The 18,048-nt window shown below is 31.7% G+C and overlaps 4 protein-coding genes and 1 non-coding gene across 5 annotated transcripts; 1 reads left to right on the top strand and 4 right to left on the bottom strand.

Moving 5' to 3' along the window:
- Nucleotides 1-993: 993 nt before the first annotated feature.
- On the bottom strand, nucleotides 994-1,441 carry LOC123923544. The gene has a single exon (XM_045976234.1). The coding sequence runs from the start codon at nucleotides 1,406-1,408 to the stop codon at nucleotides 1,112-1,114; it is 297 nt and encodes a 98-aa protein (XP_045832190.1). The 5' UTR covers nucleotides 1,409-1,441; the 3' UTR covers nucleotides 994-1,111.
- A 4,330-nt stretch (nucleotides 1,442-5,771) lies between these two features.
- LOC123921853 lies at nucleotides 5,772-6,242 on the bottom strand. The gene has a single exon (XM_045974552.1). The coding sequence runs from the start codon at nucleotides 6,166-6,168 to the stop codon at nucleotides 5,905-5,907; it is 264 nt and encodes an 87-aa protein (XP_045830508.1). The 5' UTR covers nucleotides 6,169-6,242; the 3' UTR covers nucleotides 5,772-5,904.
- Nucleotides 6,243-6,789: 547 nt separating this feature from the next.
- Nucleotides 6,790-6,861, bottom strand: TRNAH-GUG. Its single transcript has one exon. It is a non-coding gene; the product is annotated as a tRNA-His (tRNA).
- A 1,128-nt stretch (nucleotides 6,862-7,989) lies between these two features.
- Nucleotides 7,990-9,543, bottom strand: LOC123921845 (probable bifunctional TENA-E protein). The gene is made up of 3 exons (XM_045974541.1): nucleotides 9,188-9,543; nucleotides 8,874-9,091; nucleotides 7,990-8,422 (listed from the first exon to the last, which is right to left on the bottom strand). The coding sequence occupies exons 1-3, from the start codon at nucleotides 9,341-9,343 to the stop codon at nucleotides 8,110-8,112; spliced, it is 687 nt and encodes a 228-aa protein (XP_045830497.1). The 5' UTR covers nucleotides 9,344-9,543; the 3' UTR covers nucleotides 7,990-8,109.
- A 5,741-nt stretch (nucleotides 9,544-15,284) lies between these two features.
- On the top strand, nucleotides 15,285-17,770 carry LOC123923222 (ubiquitin-conjugating enzyme E2 32). Its single transcript, XM_045975907.1, has 5 exons — nucleotides 15,285-15,552; nucleotides 15,681-15,812; nucleotides 15,953-16,037; nucleotides 16,812-16,975; nucleotides 17,093-17,770. Exons 1-5 carry the CDS (start codon nucleotides 15,445-15,447, stop codon nucleotides 17,525-17,527), a joined length of 924 nt encoding a protein of 307 aa, XP_045831863.1. The 5' UTR covers nucleotides 15,285-15,444; the 3' UTR covers nucleotides 17,528-17,770.
- Nucleotides 17,771-18,048: the final 278 nt, after the last annotated feature.

The following is an 18,048-nucleotide window of genomic DNA, read 5'->3' as shown; positions in this document are numbered from 1 at the left end:
CACTTGGGTGATAGGAGTTTCAAAAATCGCATTTCTTGTCCAAAATTGCAAGGATAATATCAAATGAGAAATTGACTTCTATAGTAATTTTCGTACTCTATCTTTAATTATTCCTTAATGATGATTATGTGAGATTTTTAAAATAGACTTTAAAGGTTGCGTGATCCTAATGTTTAAATATGTACAACAATGTAAATACCACAAGTTTCCAATGACTCGTGGCTGTGTTTTTCTTTGAGGAATTATGTGTTTGCACTTTGCAGGATTAAACCTGTGGTTCGATGTTGTCTCTGTTAATTAAGTTATCTGACTTTTTTTATTACTAGAGATATGCTGGATGCAGAACATGATGCAAAATTATTGTATTTTTTAACCTAAACTCTCCAATATCATTTCTAAATCACTTTGATTCTGTAGTGCACAAGAGTATGTGGATGAACTTTATAATGTGTAAAATATTATTGAGGGATAGATTTTACTTGAGTAAGCAATTTACTTCAAAGATTTTTTGTAAGCTGTCGGGAGTGAATTAAATCTAAATTATCCATAAGCAAAATTTTGTGGGCAGTCATAATCTTCTTGCTGCAGCATCCTCCTATGTGCTATGTGATAATTCCTGTTCTATATATGTTTCTGTTTTTTTAGTTAAATATATGATAATTCAATTCAAATATTCGCTTTTTAATTGACATAAGCATCTGTCTTTATTTACATAAGTTTAGCTTAAGAGAAGATCAAATTAAAAGAGACAAAAGATAAAACAAAAACACTTGTTTGATCTAACTTATTCTTACAAAGGGCTTAATATGTTTAGCTTAAGCCTCTTGAAAACACTCATTATTAATTAGTAAGGGAAATTAAGAAGTATAACTATATATAAATTGAAGGGTCTTAGATGGTGAATGGCTAGCTGTAAGTGGATGAAGATGTGGTTTCACTTTAGGATTTAATATGTCATATACTCTATTAGGATATTACAGGAGACACTAAAAATTATATAAAAATATTTATTAAGAAATAAGATATTAAAATCTCATCATTTTATTTAACTACTGAGATCTTACATGCCCCAATTTACATTACAGAAGATTACATAATTTTGCGAACAAGATTAGTAATTGTATCTTCTATTTGAAGAGTCAAAACTACCAAAGATAATGGATCCATTACCATTGCCTCTGGTGTATCCAGAGTTGTTTATAAGACCTTTCATGTTTTGTGTGCCTCTGTTGTTATACGAGGCAAGGGACTGATCTTGTGGCATGGCACGTTGCCGAGGAGCAGTAACATCAGAATTGGGCAAGTGTCGGGATCGTGTCTCCACCAGTTCCTCCACCAGTTCGTCGTCAGTATCATTGCTATCTAAGAATCGAAGCAACTGCCGAAAAGATGAACTAGAACTTGCCATGTTAGTTCTTAAGTTGGTTTGAGAAAGTTTAGTATGTTCTTATAAGCAGGTGAGGAAGAATATAGCTGTAGCTTCCACAATAAGCTAATGTTTGTCTATTATTTTTCTTGTATTGAAAAGTAGGATTTGAATATATTCTAATTCTATAGCAAATGGATCTAGTGTGGGATATTATTCTCAACTGAAATTTAATAAAAGAAAAATTGGTTATCCATATGCACCAAAGATAAACATTACCAAAGGAAGGCTATGTCTAAGGTGAATAGGTGATAATAAGATTCCAAAGAAAAGGCACACAAAAAGAATCTTAATTATTTAAGTTTGCTATTTTATGAGAGAGAAAATAGCAAATGTGTGGATTTAACTGTGGTTCTTCTACTTGTGAGATTGAGGTTGGGACTTTTACTATGAGACGGACCATCTTCAAAGCCGCCTCAAGTAAAGTGATTAAACATGAGAAAACATGTTCTAACTATTAACATATTTTAATACCATTTGGATTTGACACTTTTGGTTTCCTAGCACCAGCGGCTGTAGATTTTCTTCAAAGAGTTCAAAAGGTTGTGCATGACAACATTTTGTCTCTTAGGTCTACGAATGTAGTTTTTAAGAGGATTAGTTTTGCTCAGCAGAAAAGGTTGGTGGCATATTCAATAAAATCTGAAGTATATGTCATTAATAATTTAATATTTCAGGGTGAAAACCTTATTGTAGCAAGTGTGGGTTATTCAAGACTTGGGTGTGTTGGCAACAACTTCAGAGGATGACACATTATTTCCACTTCAAGCTTACCACCGACTTCAAACCAAATTTACCAAGTGAGATTTATCTCTCTTTTACATTATACACACTCATATAAGAAGTAATAGTATTTGTTTAAGAAATTTGAGACTTCCGGTTTTTGTTGATTTAACACATACAAGTGAACAACATTGTTTTGGTCAAGTACTCTAGTGTTTTATAGTACTAGTATTTAATTAACCATTGCATCTTACAAATTATATTTTGGAAATTCTTTAACTAGATAGAGGTATTAAAATATCACCACTTTATTTATAACTATTAGAGATCATACATGCTCCGATTTATAATACAGAAGATCACATCATTTTGATGCATACAAGATTAATTTTTAAATATTCTTTTGAACATACTAACTCCACCAAAGACGAAGGATCCATTACCATTGCCTTCGGAAAAACCACGGTTGAATACAGAAACACAATTCTCGATTTCCTTGCTTGTTTTGTTAGACGAGGCAAAGGGTGGGTCTTGTGGTAATTTGGCATGTTGCCGAGGAATAGCACCATCAAAATTTGGAGAGTGTGAGGATCGTTTCACCGTCAGACTATTGTCTTTGCCATCTAGATCAGGAAGCAACTGCATTACAGAACCTGCCATTGTTAGTCAGGAAACAACGTGAAGCTGGTTTTCGTGCCTTATCTAAATTATTTGGTTTTGGTAAGTTTATATATAGGGGAGGAGGAATATTGAGGCAGTAGCTTGCACTACAAGCTAATGTTAATATATTGTTTATTTCCTATTTGCAAAGAAGGAAATTGAAATGAATTCTTTAGGTAGTAGTAGATCTAGTGTGGTATAATATGATTCCCAACTGAAATTTAATTATAAAAAATGGTTATTATTCGCATAGATAACATTACTGAAGAAAAAACACACATACATGTGGACAAAGTTTGCAACATTGATTTCAACATTTGCTGACATTAATTACACAGGTTTTTCATCATTTGGTTGCTCTTATGTTGTTAGTACTGTACTGATATCTTTCTGTATATAGAATTTTTTCCTCTCCTAATTGTTAACAAGTCTCAGATCGGTTGCGAGATGTCCTGAATATGTGTTTATAAAGTAGAGGCAATTCTCACCTTACAAGCCGGTTTTGTTGTAAGGATGAGTTAGGCCAACTGTCAATTATAAGACTAATAACAGAGAGGTAAGAGGTAACAGAAAAGTTATTTACAAACTAAGAAGGCTTGAGTTGATCATAAGCACCAAACCATCCATGAACATACCTACAAATTCACCATGCCGTGCTGTGACAGCACAACATATTTATTCCCTTCAACCCTTAGTTAATAGCCAAAAACCTTTCTCAACATATATAATTCCTACATAATAATCCTAACCAACACATCCTTACAATTAAGACGATTTTCCATCACAATCTCAGTAAAAATGGTAAGATCCGCCTTCGAATCAGTTTTTTTGAGGTTTGTATTAGAACCCTTAATTCTAATATTTATAATGTATAGATCTCTTTTAGATAGATTAAAAGACTTTTTAAATTTGCACCCAATTTAAATTTGTTCAACATTAGTGATCTTTCTCAAATAAGGGTATACACTAGTGTAAATAACATTAGTGATCTTTATTGTATCGGTAGAATATATATTGGAACAATTAACTTAGGAAGCCCATATTCAATCCACATTTTATTGTATTATAATGGCTATGATTAAGTAACAAACACATTATAATATGATAAGCAACACAACATAATATTTATTTAGTTAGTAATTACATTGAGTTGCCTACACCAGATATACATTATTGCTTCATGCATTTTATTCAAGGATATCCATTCATGGTTGCCTCTGAGCACTAGAAGATGATGTCAAGGTACCGAAGTTGATGACTCCATTAGCATTACCCTTAACATAGCCAGTTTGATTAGTAAGACCTTTGATATTTTGCTTTCCAGCATTTGAATAGGCAAATTCTTCAGTTGATGGTGCGGGCGCAGGAGGATAAGATTGTGCTTGTGTTGATCGCCTTCGTGCATCGCCTGCGCCGACAGCAAGGTTGCAGATTCCAGATGCAATGCCTGCCATTGAATGGTTGATTGGCTTAAGAAAATGTAAAATTTGTTAGATAGATTTGTTATGTCTTTGAGGAATTTGTTTTCCTTTAATAGAGTTTGAGTGGAGAGAAGAATATTGAATTAATTAGTGTGAATGCAAATAAAGATAGTATTTGAGAGGAATATGGTTCCACACAATGGTGTAGGTTATGTCAAATGTCACTTGATCATGGTAGTGCTTCATTTTAATTATTGCTCCTATATGCTTGTTAGATGCATATTTTATATCATTCACACTCACACATCTAAAGCTGTGTTGATCAGGGAATCAATGCTAAGGTGATATATAGGGCGTAATATTCCTCTGCATAATTGGTTAACATAGAATCTTATCGTTAATTATTACTCTCGAAGCTTGAATTTAAGGGATTGTTCTGTTAGAGCAGTAGCTCTATCCCACGCGCGCGCACATGCAAAATATGAAAAAAGGAAGAGAGAATGAATAGGGAAGATGATTCATAAAATTGCGATACTCTTTATTTCATTAAGATCACTATTTATAAAGTTGGATACAAACTATTAAGTGTAACAGTTTAGTAACTACCCGATTTGGTCAGTTATACAACTAATTAACTCCAACCCTAACTAATGCATTCCCTTTAAATCAACTGTTAAAGAGAAACAACATCTAGCTTTTTGCCTCTAACCGATATGCTCACAATGTCTGCTGCTTGCGCTGCAGTAGGACAATACACTAGCTTGAACCTCCCTAGGATTACTTGAATTGATCCCTTAAAAAATGAAATATAGTCTCAATGTGTTTGCACATTCCATGAGACACTAGATTTTTAGCAAGATTGATAGCAGATTTGTTGCCTATCATCAATGGTGTGTGAGGGTTGGTTAACTTAAAATCAGGAAATTCAAGCTTTGCAGGTTCCAGATGCACCGGTACAAGTTCAACAAATGCACATCACAATTTCCAAATGCACATACTGCAGCACATCAATTTCCAATTAAACCAACAAATTACTCTCCGACCATAAGGACTAGCTGGCTGCATATCTTCCTGCTATATACTCAGCCTCGCACGAGAACAAAGCTATTACAGAATGCTTCTTAAAAGACACCATCAAAATTTCCTCACAAAGTGAAATATGATTTCTTAATTCAGGTTGTGCTAACCACATGACATTTCACAAGGAATGGCTAATTGGTCCTTAACACATCAAGATTATGACACTGTATCGCGTAAATTATTTTTAAGGAAATGTAGCTGTATTTTGTCACAATTTACATTGTTTTTACTTTTATTCTTCTTCTTCAACTTTAATTATTGTTATTTGTTAGATTAATTGAGCAGATTGCTTCAAACATTAGTCTATAGATTCAACCATTTGATCAAATGGCCGCGAAAAAGGCGGTGCCAGATAAATTATTACAACTGTCTCTGAAAGAATTTGAACTTTGTATCTTAAAGTTACAAACTCTTATCATTGCGCTAGTTTCTGTTAATTTTTTTTTGAACAAGAGTTTCTGTTAATTAAAGTAGACATATCTCACATCACCATATATATAATAAGACTTTTGAAGATATTAGAGCCATGCAACAAAGCACTTATTCTACTTATTATATGTCACACTATAATTATTTATACTTATTTTGAGTTATTTACATACGTAAATCCCCAAAGTTGATAGCTCCATTAGCATTTCCTTCAGTGAAACCAGTTTGATTACTTAAACCTTTTATATTTTGTTTGCCACTGTTGTTATATTTTCCTTTGGAGCGATTCCTTCCTGGCAAAGGTATCTGATTGTAATTGTGTGGAGTTGAAGGAGAACCATATTGAGCATTTTCTTCACCATCATCCATGCTATTTAGCACACCAACAAGACCCTTCAATGCATCCAGTTTTTGTTGTAAATCAGCCATGGAATAATGGACTCTGCTAAAAATTTATGTTGAAGTCTAAGTAGAAAATTGATTAATTTGTGAGCATAGTAGAAGTCTTCTTTTATAGATGCAGGTAAGTGCTCATATATGCAAACTTAAGCACTAGTAATTCACTCAAATAAAGTTATTCCTGGTGTGGAAGGTATAAGTTCCTCTATTTGATATTTATTATTCCCTCAAAGATTTTTTTTTTTAAAAGTAAGAGCATCTTTATCTTGATATAATAGATTCAATTAGATATATTTGAATATTAAAAATTAATCGACCGGGGTGGATAGCTCACCTGATTTGAGCTAAGGTTTAAACGAGTTAAAATTTCAGGGGTTTAATTTGTTCTATATATATGCTGCTGCTGCATATCAATGTTGTCTCTCTTTATATGGTGAAGCCAAATTATGATAAATGTGGTCTATCTTAATATGCAGGGTTCACTAGAGTGGTGATGAATTTTGTAAATGGAAAATTGAATCATACACATATCTTACATATCATGATATCACACAGGTTTGATACTAGCTATGATTGTTGAGAAAGAAAATGAAGAAAAAAAAAAAACGTTCAAAGCATTCTCTTAATATTATGCATAAAAAAAATGTTTAGTGTGGCTGCTGGGATTCGAGCCCAGGTCTCCACGGCCACAACGTGGAATTCTTACCACTAAACTACAGCCACTTTGTTGTTACTGCAATTCAAGTTTAATTATTTATAACAACATATTAATCATTAGATGTTATACAATGTATAATATGATGCAGATTACAAATATTCAACTAGTTATTACCAAAAAGAACTTCTTTCTTACTCCTAACTCTTAAGTAAGATCTTCTTTCTACTAAAATTGTAGTTTTTCTCTTGTATCAAGAAAAAATAAAAATTGTTTTCTCAACTTTAATTACTGACCACTAGTATAATAAAACCTTACGTCTCATTTGAGATTCAAACCTCATACATTATATTTATTCACCTTAATAACTAAACTATTTGACCAAAAAAACTTGTAATTCTAACTGGTAACGATATTATGCTAGCACGGGTGGTTCCACACCTATGCGATGGGGTGCAGCTGGAACTTTACTAATTACAGCTATATCCTATATTGTTAGGATTTTGCACTTCTCAACTTTAGACTTACACCACCAAAATTCTCTCGTTAGGTCAAGTAAAAGAAAGATTTTTATGTTTTTCCTCTTTGTTCACTGTGTAATTAAAGTTAAAATGCTATTCATAAGTTTGTAAAAAAAAATAAAATGCTATTCATAAGTCTTAGTTCAATTGAAAATTTAGATATTTTTAGTTTTAACACTTTTGTTTAGGTTCGAATTTACAAATACAATGAGCACAGAGGTGAGCGCTCACGATAAGCGACTCAGCATCCTAGCTCCAACACTGTGTGTTAAAAAAACAGTGTTAATAAGACAACAATTAATAATATTTTTGAAACCGCTAAAAAAAATCTGTCCAAATTTGAACTCTAAACCTCCCATTTTAACTCAGTTGAGTACCCACCCCACAACAATCAATAATGCTCTTGGGTCGCATAAATTGTTTCCTCTGAATCTTGTTGTAGAAGTTATTATGAGAGGTTGAATTAAATGTCTGATACATTACTACCTTGATGGTATGTTAGTAGTGCTTTCAAGTTATCTCTAACTTACAAATTTAATAGAAACGTTTCCAAACAAAATCAAATAGAAGAAAGACACACAAACATCTTATTGAATTTCTATGCCATTCTCTGCTTTTGCTAAGAATCACCAGCATTCTATTAACTTTCCTTAATTATTTTTCCCAGCAACTTTATTTTATTAATCTAGGCATTCCATTCCATACACTACTTAAAGCTATAACAACATAAACAAGCTTTCATTATTTTACACACAACACATACATAAAAGGTTTCTTTTGAAACAAAATCAAACATTAATTTCCACGGCTCATATTCCAGAATTCAATTTCATGTTCAATAATACTCAGCAACATAACTTCAGCCTTTTTGAGTTCATCATCAGAAGCCTTTAGCAACCGCTGATCCACTAACTTTTGCAGAGATTTGCAATACTGACCAAACCCCTCATTCCCCCATCTTTCACAAGTCTCCTTCAATTCTGGTGGAGTTTTTGAGCCTTCTTCAATGCAGTATGCAAAACTCTCTTGATACACAGCTTCAATTGCCCAAAATGCAGTAAGAGCCACAGTATAATCCACTTCTGGACTCATCAAACTTTCCAGCAACCTGTCACAACAATGTATGCACATAATTGTGTGCTTTAATAATCACTTAAAATAAAATTAAGACTTCAACATATACAAATTTTTGTGTTTTTAGGCTATGTTTGGAAAGACAGATAAGCTAGCTTATAAGCTGATTTGGTTAAAAAAACTCCGTTTGATATCATTTTCCTTGGAAAAAATTAAATATTAATTAAAGATATCTTTATTTTTATGTCATTTCATAAATGTAAGCTAATTCTAACTAGCTAATTTTAGTTAACACTAAAAATTCAACCAGCTAGAGGTAACATCCAATAAAACTATAACACCCAACCCAACCATAAACTCGAGCCTCAGAGTCTAAAGAGGAGACCTTATAAGCTCATCCGCTATAAGCTAACTTATCAGCTATAGCTAAGTAAAAAGATTCTAGCTAAGTAAAAATTATGAGTAGATTAATGGTAATTACTTACTGACAATAGTTTTTGTTTGCATTTTGAGGAATAACCTCTGAGAGTGAAATGCCCCATTTATTGGCTTCTCTCTTAAACCAAGAAATTTCATCCTTAAGAGAAGCCATGCCTCCCAATATAACTTCCACGTCATCATTGTCATCTGATTCTTTACAAGCTTTTATAAGCACACTTGCAACAAATGGAACAAACTCTCTAACAAACAAGTAATCCTGTGCCTGAAAACAACAATTATAACAATTCAGGTTGCAAAATTAATACTATGATTAAACAAACAAAAAAATAAATAATAAGAGAAAGGGTTTAGAAGTTACAAGCCATGTTTTGAAGGAATGAGATTGGACAGTGCCGTCACGAATGGTACGGATAAAAGGATGTTTGGTGGCTGCTTGGTAGACAGGACGATGTTTCCTCAACCAAGCTTCAGTCATACCGATTTTCTTCTCCTCAGCTTTTACGATTTCCTGCATCTTCTTCTTCTCGATTGTTTCTTTCTTTTTGATTTTTGATATCGATGGATGAGTGGTGTGTTATAAAAAGATCGAGTTCAATTTAGAGGTGGCCGCCAACAACAGTGAACGAACTTCATTGCATTACATTACATTACACATGGCTTTGTCTTTTCTTTGGTGAATTATGAAACAAACATCTCATCAAACCGATGCACCGCTAGCTAGCTAGCTACATTCGGCGGTGATACTGTTTTGGGCTCTAACCCACCTGGAGGCCCATAATTCCAACAGTCCATTACTAGAAGTCCAATGTGTTTTTTTTTTATTACTTTAATGAAAGGTATTTCTTTTAACAAAAGGAGTTGTTAATTTGTTATTACAAATAGAAGTATTGTTGATTTAAAAAAAATACATGATAACTATGTTCACTAAACTTATTTTTTATTATAGTAACATTGTAAAAAAGGGATTTGGAAATTGGGATTATATTTGGAGACATAATAAGCATTAAGGGCCCGTTTGGGGCACAGGATAAGAGACAGGATATGATAACTGTATCATATCCTGTCGCAATCCAGTGTTTGGTGATACAGCAGGATATGATAAGTTAATCCTGAAACTTATTCTATCCTGTCTCTCTAGTTATAATTCTTATCCTGAATTTGAGCTGGGTTACCAGCAGGATAGGATAAGAAAAAAATTATTGATTTATTTTATAAAATATATTTTAAAATACATAAAATAAAATTAATAAAATATAAATAATAAAATAATTAATTTTTAAATATATATGTCATTTTCTCACAGGGTAATTTTGTAATTTATATATTCTAAAAAATCAAAATTTTACTAAAATTGCAATATTTTAAAATGATTATTAAAAAATTTACAAATAGAGATATTAATTTAAATTTTATTAAAAATTAAATATAATTCTTTTGCAATAGTAGTTTTATTATTTACGTATGAGATATATCATATATTTATTTGGCTTATCTAACATATATATATTATTGAGTTATTTATTTGATCATGATTCATATAAAAAATTAAACTTGATTATTTTCTCATGATTTTTATTTGAAATTATATAAAGTTATTTGATTACTTATTTATATTTTTTTATTTGTAAAATTCAAAGTATTATAAAATAATTTAAAAAAAATAACAATTGTTTTACAAGAGTAATTTTGTTATTTAAATATGTTATATATCTTTATCATATTATTATGAGCTATTAAAAACAAAATATAATAGTTATCATGTTTGTTATCCTGTGTGCACCAAACTAGGGGTGTGCATGGGTTAGGCAAACCCGGTCGACCCGGTCAAACCCACCCAATCCAACCCAAAAAAGTGGGTTGGGTCGGGCAAGTGGGTGAATATGGATTTCAAAAATGAAAAACCCATTAAAAAATCGGGTTTTGGGTAAAACCGGACCCAACCCAAAAAACTCACTAACCCACTAGTGCTATGTTTTTTGAAATTTTTTTATGAAAATACTATAGATTTTTTCATTTGATTATTAAATATTTTTATATTGAAAATAAGTTATACTATTTTTTACGAAAATATAAAAAGATTGAATAATTTTTATGAACAAATATAATAATTTTTCGCATTATTTTTTTAAAATTTTAAAAAATTGAATAATTTTCATAAATAAATATAGTGATTCATGGTTTAGTCATTTGATATTAAAAAAAACAAAAAAATCATTTGGATAACACGCTATCCAACCCGTAAATTAGTAGATTTACACAAAAAAATGGATGATTATTTTTTATAGTGAAAAAAAGTTACCCTATTTTTCAAGAAAATATATTGATTGAGTTATTTTTTATAAAAAAATATTATGATTCAACATTTAGATATTTAATATAAAAAAATAGAAAAATAATTTGGGTAACCCACAACCCAACCCAATCCAACCCGGAAATTAGTAGATTTACCCAACCCGGCCCAATGTTATAACGGGTGGTTATTTTACTAAACCCAACCCGGAGTACCATATGTGGTTTGAGTTTTGGTTTTGGTCAAACCCAACCCAATGCGCCCCACGTACACCCCTACACCAAACACAGGATATGATAACTGAGTTTAACTGTTATCCTGCTGTTATCTTATCCTATCCTTATCCTGTTTTATATCATATCCTGTCATTATGCTATCCTGCGCACCAAATGGGCCCTAAATATTATAGGGTCTTGCTAACGAGTGCTCCCGATGCATTCTTTAAGCATTCCATTAAAAGAAACTTTTTATTCAAAAAATTAAACACTTTAATTTCCAATGCGTTGACTTTACGCATTTCCATAAAAATTCTATAAAAAACTTATTATTTAAGGGTTTAAACAGTATCCCGGTAGCACTATTTAGCATTTGCCAATATTATATAGTCACTGTGTGAGTAATTACATGATTTTTTTTTTTTTTTAGTAAACTCTACTTTGTGAATTCTGTTAGAGAAATGAGAACGTTCTAATGTAGATTAAAATATCCAAATATAGGGTTAATATAATGATAATTAACTCATATATGATGTTGAAGCTCATAATCTTGAGAACGCAAAGGAAGAAGCTCGAACTGTTATGAAACAAGCTCATGATGATGCTCAAAAGATTATGAGAGAAGCTTGTGATGATGCTGTGAAATGGACTTCTTGTGCTAACCGCTATAACCTTCCGATTCCAAAAAAGAAGTTTTCAAGAATACATATGGAACTATGGAAGGATTCAAAGGGTTTGCATCGATACGGGTAACGAGTTGGAAAGGATACACCTTTTAATGTATATATATAAACAATTTTGTTGATTTGCCAAGCAATATGACTTGCAAGTTGGAAACAATTTAAGGTTTGAAATGACTAAATACCCACCACCTTCATTTTTTAGATAACATACACACATGTACACTTTTTGCATTTTTTAAACAAATATAATATAAACAAATAATATTTGCAGACAGACGCTTAGTTAGGATATATGCCCATTGATCTTGAGTTGGCACATGCGAGACAACTAGATTTTTGCTGAAGGCAGAGGCAGCAACTTCCTCAATTAGTAATAAAATGCTTAAATTTTTCATCTTTCGACAGATACATTTGAACATAGTTGAAACATACAATTAAGAGGAAATGGTTGAAGAAGGAAATCAGCCGCTATGCCCATGCTCTCGTTGCCCCTTGAATATCAATTATATAGTCTTCGAGATGTTGAAGAACATTTCGAAAGAACCTTATTAAACTTGTGATCTCTGGAGAGACATAATAGTTAATCATATTTTGTTTCTTTGTTTGTATTGCTTTATAGTGGCGATAAAGCTGTCGATCAGTCATTCTGCTCTAATCCTTCTTGTTGTTCAAGACATCTCGTTCTTTAGTGATATTCAAATAGACCACCCCGTCTATAATCTGTCAATAGTTTTAGGAAAAATAAAACACAATTAATTAATAAATAAGGTAAAATGAAATGAACAAAGACTTAATAATACTTTAGCACAAAATTTAGACCTTAACCTCATTAGAGCGAACAGAGTGAGTGATGACACTTGTGATGGACTATCAAATCCTCATCCTCGATCAACCACTAGATCCCACATAATCACTTTTTTTTTTGCCCATTTAAGAAGCTTATCACAATTTTGATTACAATGAAAAGGAACCTTGCTTTTTTTTATCAGCTCATATAGTGTGCAGTCAGCTTTCTATAAAACAAATTCATGATGATCATTTTTTTTCTGGCAAGAAAAACAGCTTAAAATATGGGGGTTTTGGAGACGTTGAAAATCTGTTTTCTCGGTCTCTGCTTTGTTACGGTACTTTTCTGGGATGTTTTTTACGGCCACCACCGTAGAACTAGAACCCCAAGTACCTTCCCAAATCTCGGACTCATGCTCACCGCTGGCAATCTTCTGGGAGATTATTGACGATGTGAAAGTTCTATCGTGAAAGTGGAGTGTGAACCGTTTGAAAATAGCCCCCTGTCTTTTTTACGAGTGGTCGTCGGATCTCGGAAATTGTTTCATTAGATAAGGGGCTCTGTTCTGGAGTGTTGTGTTGGTGGTTTTATTGTGGTAGTTTGGGGTGGGTCTCTGGTTTTTGGTGCTACTGCTAGGCGTGTTGCTGCAGTTTTGTTGTATTTCTAATTTTTTGTGTGTTTTGTTTTTATAATAGTACTGTTGCGCTGCATTTTTGTTGACTCAAGAGGCTGCTCCTTGCTTTGTATTATTTTCCTCCCTTTCCTTGGTATGTCTTATACCTTGATGTGTGGTTTAATAAATTTTTTGCTGTTTATAAAAAAAAAAGTTCTAAAGTTTTTTGTATAACTTTATTAAGACTTGAAAATTCTAAAGTTATCATCCCTTAGCTTTTGAAACTTTTACTATTAGGGCCCGTTTGGTGCACAAGATAAGAGACAGGATAGGATAACTGTATCATATCCTGCCGCAATCCAGTGTTTGGTGATACAGCAGGATATGATAAGTTAATCCTGAAGCTTATCCTATCATGTCTCTCTAGTTAAAATTTTTATCCTGAATTTGAGCTGGGTTACCAGCAGGATAGGATAAGAAGAAAAAAAAAATACTGATTTATTTTATAAAATATATTTTAAAATACATAAAATAAAATTAATAAAATATAAATAATAAAATAATTAATTTTTAAATATATATGTGATTTTCTCACAGGGGTAATTTTGTAATTTATATATTCTAAAAAATCAAAATTTTACTAAAATTATAATATTTTAAAGTAAAATAATTATTAAAAAAATTGACAAATAGGGATATTAATTTAAATTTTATAAAAAGTTAAATATAATTCTTTTGCAATAGTAGTTTTATTATTTACGTATGAGATATATCATATATTTATTTGGATTATCTAACATGTATATATTATTGAGTTATTTATTTGATCATGATTCATATAAAAAATTAAACTTGATTATTTTTTCATGATTTTTATTTTAAATTATATAAAGTTATTTGATTACTTATTTATATTTTTTATTTATAAAATTCAAAGTATTACAAAATAATTTTTAAAAAATAACAATTGTTTTACAAGAGTAATTTTGTCAATTAAATGTTATATATATATTATCATATATTATGAGCAAATATGTATTAAAAACAAAATATAATAGTTATCATGTTTGTTATCCTGTGTGCACCAAACATAGGATATGATAACTGAGTATAACTATTATCCTGCTGTTATCCTATCCTATCCTTATCCTGTTTTATATCCTATCATGTCATTATGCTATCCTGCGCACCAAACGGAACCTTAGAATACATACGTTATCCAATAGTATAGCAGCAATGATGTTTTTTTTTGTCCCTCTAAAAATATCAAATTTTATATTTAGTCTCTATAAAAATTTTCTTCGAACTTTAGTTCCTCTAAATTTTTTATTTTCAATTTTATTACATATTTTTTTCTTCAAAAGTTCATATATCATATTCTAAATGATGTTTTTTTTTGAGAATATATCATTATTAATACCTTAAAATACAATTAATTTAATAAATTAAGTATTTGGTTTTTAATTTTTATTAATTTATCTATATAATTAAATAATCTGACTATTCGTTAAGATCTTGTAATGATATGTTTTCAGAAAACTTTATTTAAAATATGATACACGAACATTTGATAAAAAGAACGAACTAAAATTAAAAACTAAAGGGATCAAAGTTCAAAGACAATATTTAAAAAATTAAAAATATAATTTGATATATTTATCGGAATTAAAAATATATTTAACCACAGCTAAAAAAAAACATATTTAACAAAATTAAAATTTTCGATAATTTTATTGAATTTTTGACTTTGGAATTTACCAAATCAACAAGACCATAATAAACACATCAGCTCCACCATATCCAATAACAAAACGACACATAAGCAAACACACTTATCGTGACGTGGCCATTGTCGGCGACGCAAACAGCCTAACATTTCTTCTTCTTCGTCTAGTATATAATTTTGGATCCAAAATTCATTTCAACACAACAATGCATTTTCTATAATCCCTTTTTCCGATCACCGTTTCATTCACCTCAATTCAACCGATTCCGTCAAATTTGCCGCGAAAATCTTTTCATCAACGATGGCGAACAAGTACAACATGAAGAATCCCGCCGTTAAGCGGATTCTCCAAGAGGTCAAAGAGATGCAATCCAATCCTTCCGATGATTTCATGAGCCTTCCTCTCGAGGTCATTTTTTTTTCTTCTTTTCCATTTTTACCCCTCGCCAATTTTTTCATCTTAGGGTTTTCGATTTTGAATCAATTTTTGCTACTTTGAGGATCAATTATTGAAATTTGAATCGTGTTTGGTTTCAGGAGAATATATTTGAATGGCAATTTGCGATTAGGGGAGCTCGTGAAACTGAATTTGAAGGTGGCATTTATCATGGAAGGATACAGTTACCAGCTGAATATCCATTCAAACCTCCTTCATTTATGTTGTTAACAGTAAGATTTTACTCTCTAGATTAATTATATAGGTTTTGATGTTATTATCTTACTCATAAATTGTCTTAATTTGTGTTTAAATTGTTAATTAAAGCTCAATTTTTATATGCTTATTATGTATTTAATTGTTATGTTTTCAGCCTAATGGTCGTTTTGAGACTCAAACTAAGATTTGTTTGAGCATATCAAATCATCACCCTGAGCACTGGCAACCATCGTGGAGCGGTGAGTAATTATTTCCACACATGATTCATTCAATGCATATGAGTAGTTTGTATAGTAAGATGATGATGTTTGGTTTGGTATATGATTTTCTTTATGATTTTGTTGTTTTACATTTAGTAGACTGACTCAAATATTTGACTGAGTCCGACCTATCTAGCTTTCTATGAATCTTGTTTTTTTGTTACGTAGAGCTAGCCGGTCTATAAGTAAAAAGGTAATTTTCCTTTATAACATGTCAGATAGATTTTCGTTATTTGAAGTGAGAATATATCTGACTAGAAAATACTTGACAAATTAAGTAGTCACGCTTGAGTATAGTCATAGCAGTCAAATGGGAATGGATGCATCTGTCTTGTTTTCTTAATTTACACGGTACTTTTTCCCCGCAAACTAAATGTATCTTGTGACTCAGGGAGCTTTTGGATATACAGCTCATATAAATTGTAAAACACTTATTGTACAAGACCTTTTGTATACTTCTACAATCAAAGAAAATTGAGGATAAAATCTGCATAAGCTGAACGCATTTTATGACAGTAAGTTATATTGAGCTTATGAAAATGAGTTCATGAGTTAGGTATTTCATAAGCTATTTTCTTAAGTTTTTTCAAATGCCTGCCCAAGTACTTACTACATTGTCATAAGCTCAATATAACTTGTTGTCATAAGCTCAACTAATGTCTTGGTAATATTTATTATAACCATTGAAAATTCATACTTCAATGGAAGAATATTCTATCTCACTAATTAGCTGGTGTAAATTTCTTTCGACAGTACGGACTGCTCTAGTTGCCCTTATTGCATTCATGCCCACCAACCCAAATGGTGCATTGGGTTCATTAGACTACAAGCAAGAAGATAGGCGAGCCTTGGCCATTAAATCCCGTGAAGCATCTCCAAAATTTGGGACTCCTGAACGTCAAAAACTGATTGATGAGGTAAATGTTATAATTATAATTCCTCAGGTTGATTGTACCAGGTTAAGTGTTGCTTTTTGTTTTCCCCTGGAGCATTGTTTTATAATATCTTGTACTGATTGCACTTTGTCATGCAAGATACATGAGTATATGCTAAGCAAGCCAATCCCAGTTGAGGGACCAAGCCCTTCACAGGCTTCTGAAGAACCCAAAAAGGAGGAGGCTGAGACCCAAGTTACTTTGGAAAATACTGAGGCTCTACCTGCAGGAGAAGGGATTCCAGATCAAGCAGGTGACAGAATTGTTGAAGAACAAGTCCCTGCCAATGTTAATCCTAACCCAGCAGGAGTTGAAGCATCAAATGAGATTCCATCTGGCGTCTCAACCAATCAGTTGCCCCGAACGTCAGATACAAGGGTTCAAAATCTGAAACCAGGGATAAGGGTTCAAAAACCTGATGACCGATTGTTCACTCTGGCAGCTATTGGACTTGCTATTGCAATTATGGTTCTTTTGCTGAAGAAATTCATTAAATCTACAGAACATGGAGCAGTTTTCATGGATGGATCTTAGGTGTATTCATTGTTCATGTGAGCTCCAAAATCAAGATTCTTATTAGACCCATGTTGTCGTTAGGAATATCTTGCACTCATAAACTCAACTGATATTTGATGGCCCTGTTATTGTATTTATGTCGTGTAATTATATATTGACCAATGTCAATGACAAATCGAACATACTATATTGTCTAGAAAGTTTATGATGTCTTTTTTCGCATCACATACATACTATAAAACCAGTCAAGTCTGCAAGTTATATTTTTCTAACATCTCTGCAACTCAAATATATGACTCTTCAATATTAAAAAGAAATTTTTTTCCAATACTTTCAATGTGAACCTGAACCACCTCAAAACCACTAGAATCTTAACCCAAGATATGAAAAGTTTTGTTATGATAATAATTAACTGTTATACGTTTTTTTTAACTTTAGTTACGATAATAACTAAGTGAAACAAAATGATAATAGCAACCGTTTTTAATACATCTCATTAAAAAGAAAAAAAACTATTTTTTTTTGTCTAGTAGTCTAGT

Source organism: Trifolium pratense, linkage group LG4 (genome assembly GCF_020283565.1).
Source record: "Trifolium pratense cultivar HEN17-A07 linkage group LG4, ARS_RC_1.1, whole genome shotgun sequence".
NCBI lineage: Eukaryota > Viridiplantae > Streptophyta > Magnoliopsida > Fabales > Fabaceae > Trifolium > Trifolium pratense.
Note: the sequence above shows the minus strand (reverse complement) of the source record. Positions and strands in the feature narration are given on the sequence as shown.

Excerpts from the sequence above, each read along its gene's own strand:
- LOC123923544 (XM_045976234.1), bottom strand. The coding sequence starts at position 1,408 with ATGGCAAGTTCTAGTTCATCTTTTCGGCAGTTGCTTCGATTCTTAGAT.
- LOC123921853 (XM_045974552.1), bottom strand. The coding sequence starts at position 6,168 with ATGGCTGATTTACAACAAAAACTGGATGCATTGAAGGGTCTTGTTGGT.
- LOC123921845 (XM_045974541.1), bottom strand. The coding sequence starts at position 9,343 with ATGCAGGAAATCGTAAAAGCTGAGGAGAAGAAAATCGGTATGACTGAA. Across the intron at positions 9,092-9,187 it reads ATTCCTTCAAAACATGGCTT|GCACAGGATTACTTGTTTGT; the intron begins GTAACTTCTAAA and ends TGTTGTTTTCAG. Across the intron at positions 8,423-8,873 it reads GCAAACAAAAACTATTGTCA|GTTGCTGGAAAGTTTGATGA; the intron begins GTAAGTAATTAC and ends TTGTTGTGACAG.
- LOC123923222 (XM_045975907.1), top strand. The coding sequence starts at position 15,445 with ATGGCGAACAAGTACAACATGAAGAATCCCGCCGTTAAGCGGATTCTC. Across the intron at positions 15,553-15,680 it reads TCATGAGCCTTCCTCTCGAG|GAGAATATATTTGAATGGCA; the intron begins GTCATTTTTTTT and ends GTTTGGTTTCAG. Across the intron at positions 15,813-15,952 it reads CTTCATTTATGTTGTTAACA|CCTAATGGTCGTTTTGAGAC; the intron begins GTAAGATTTTAC and ends TTATGTTTTCAG.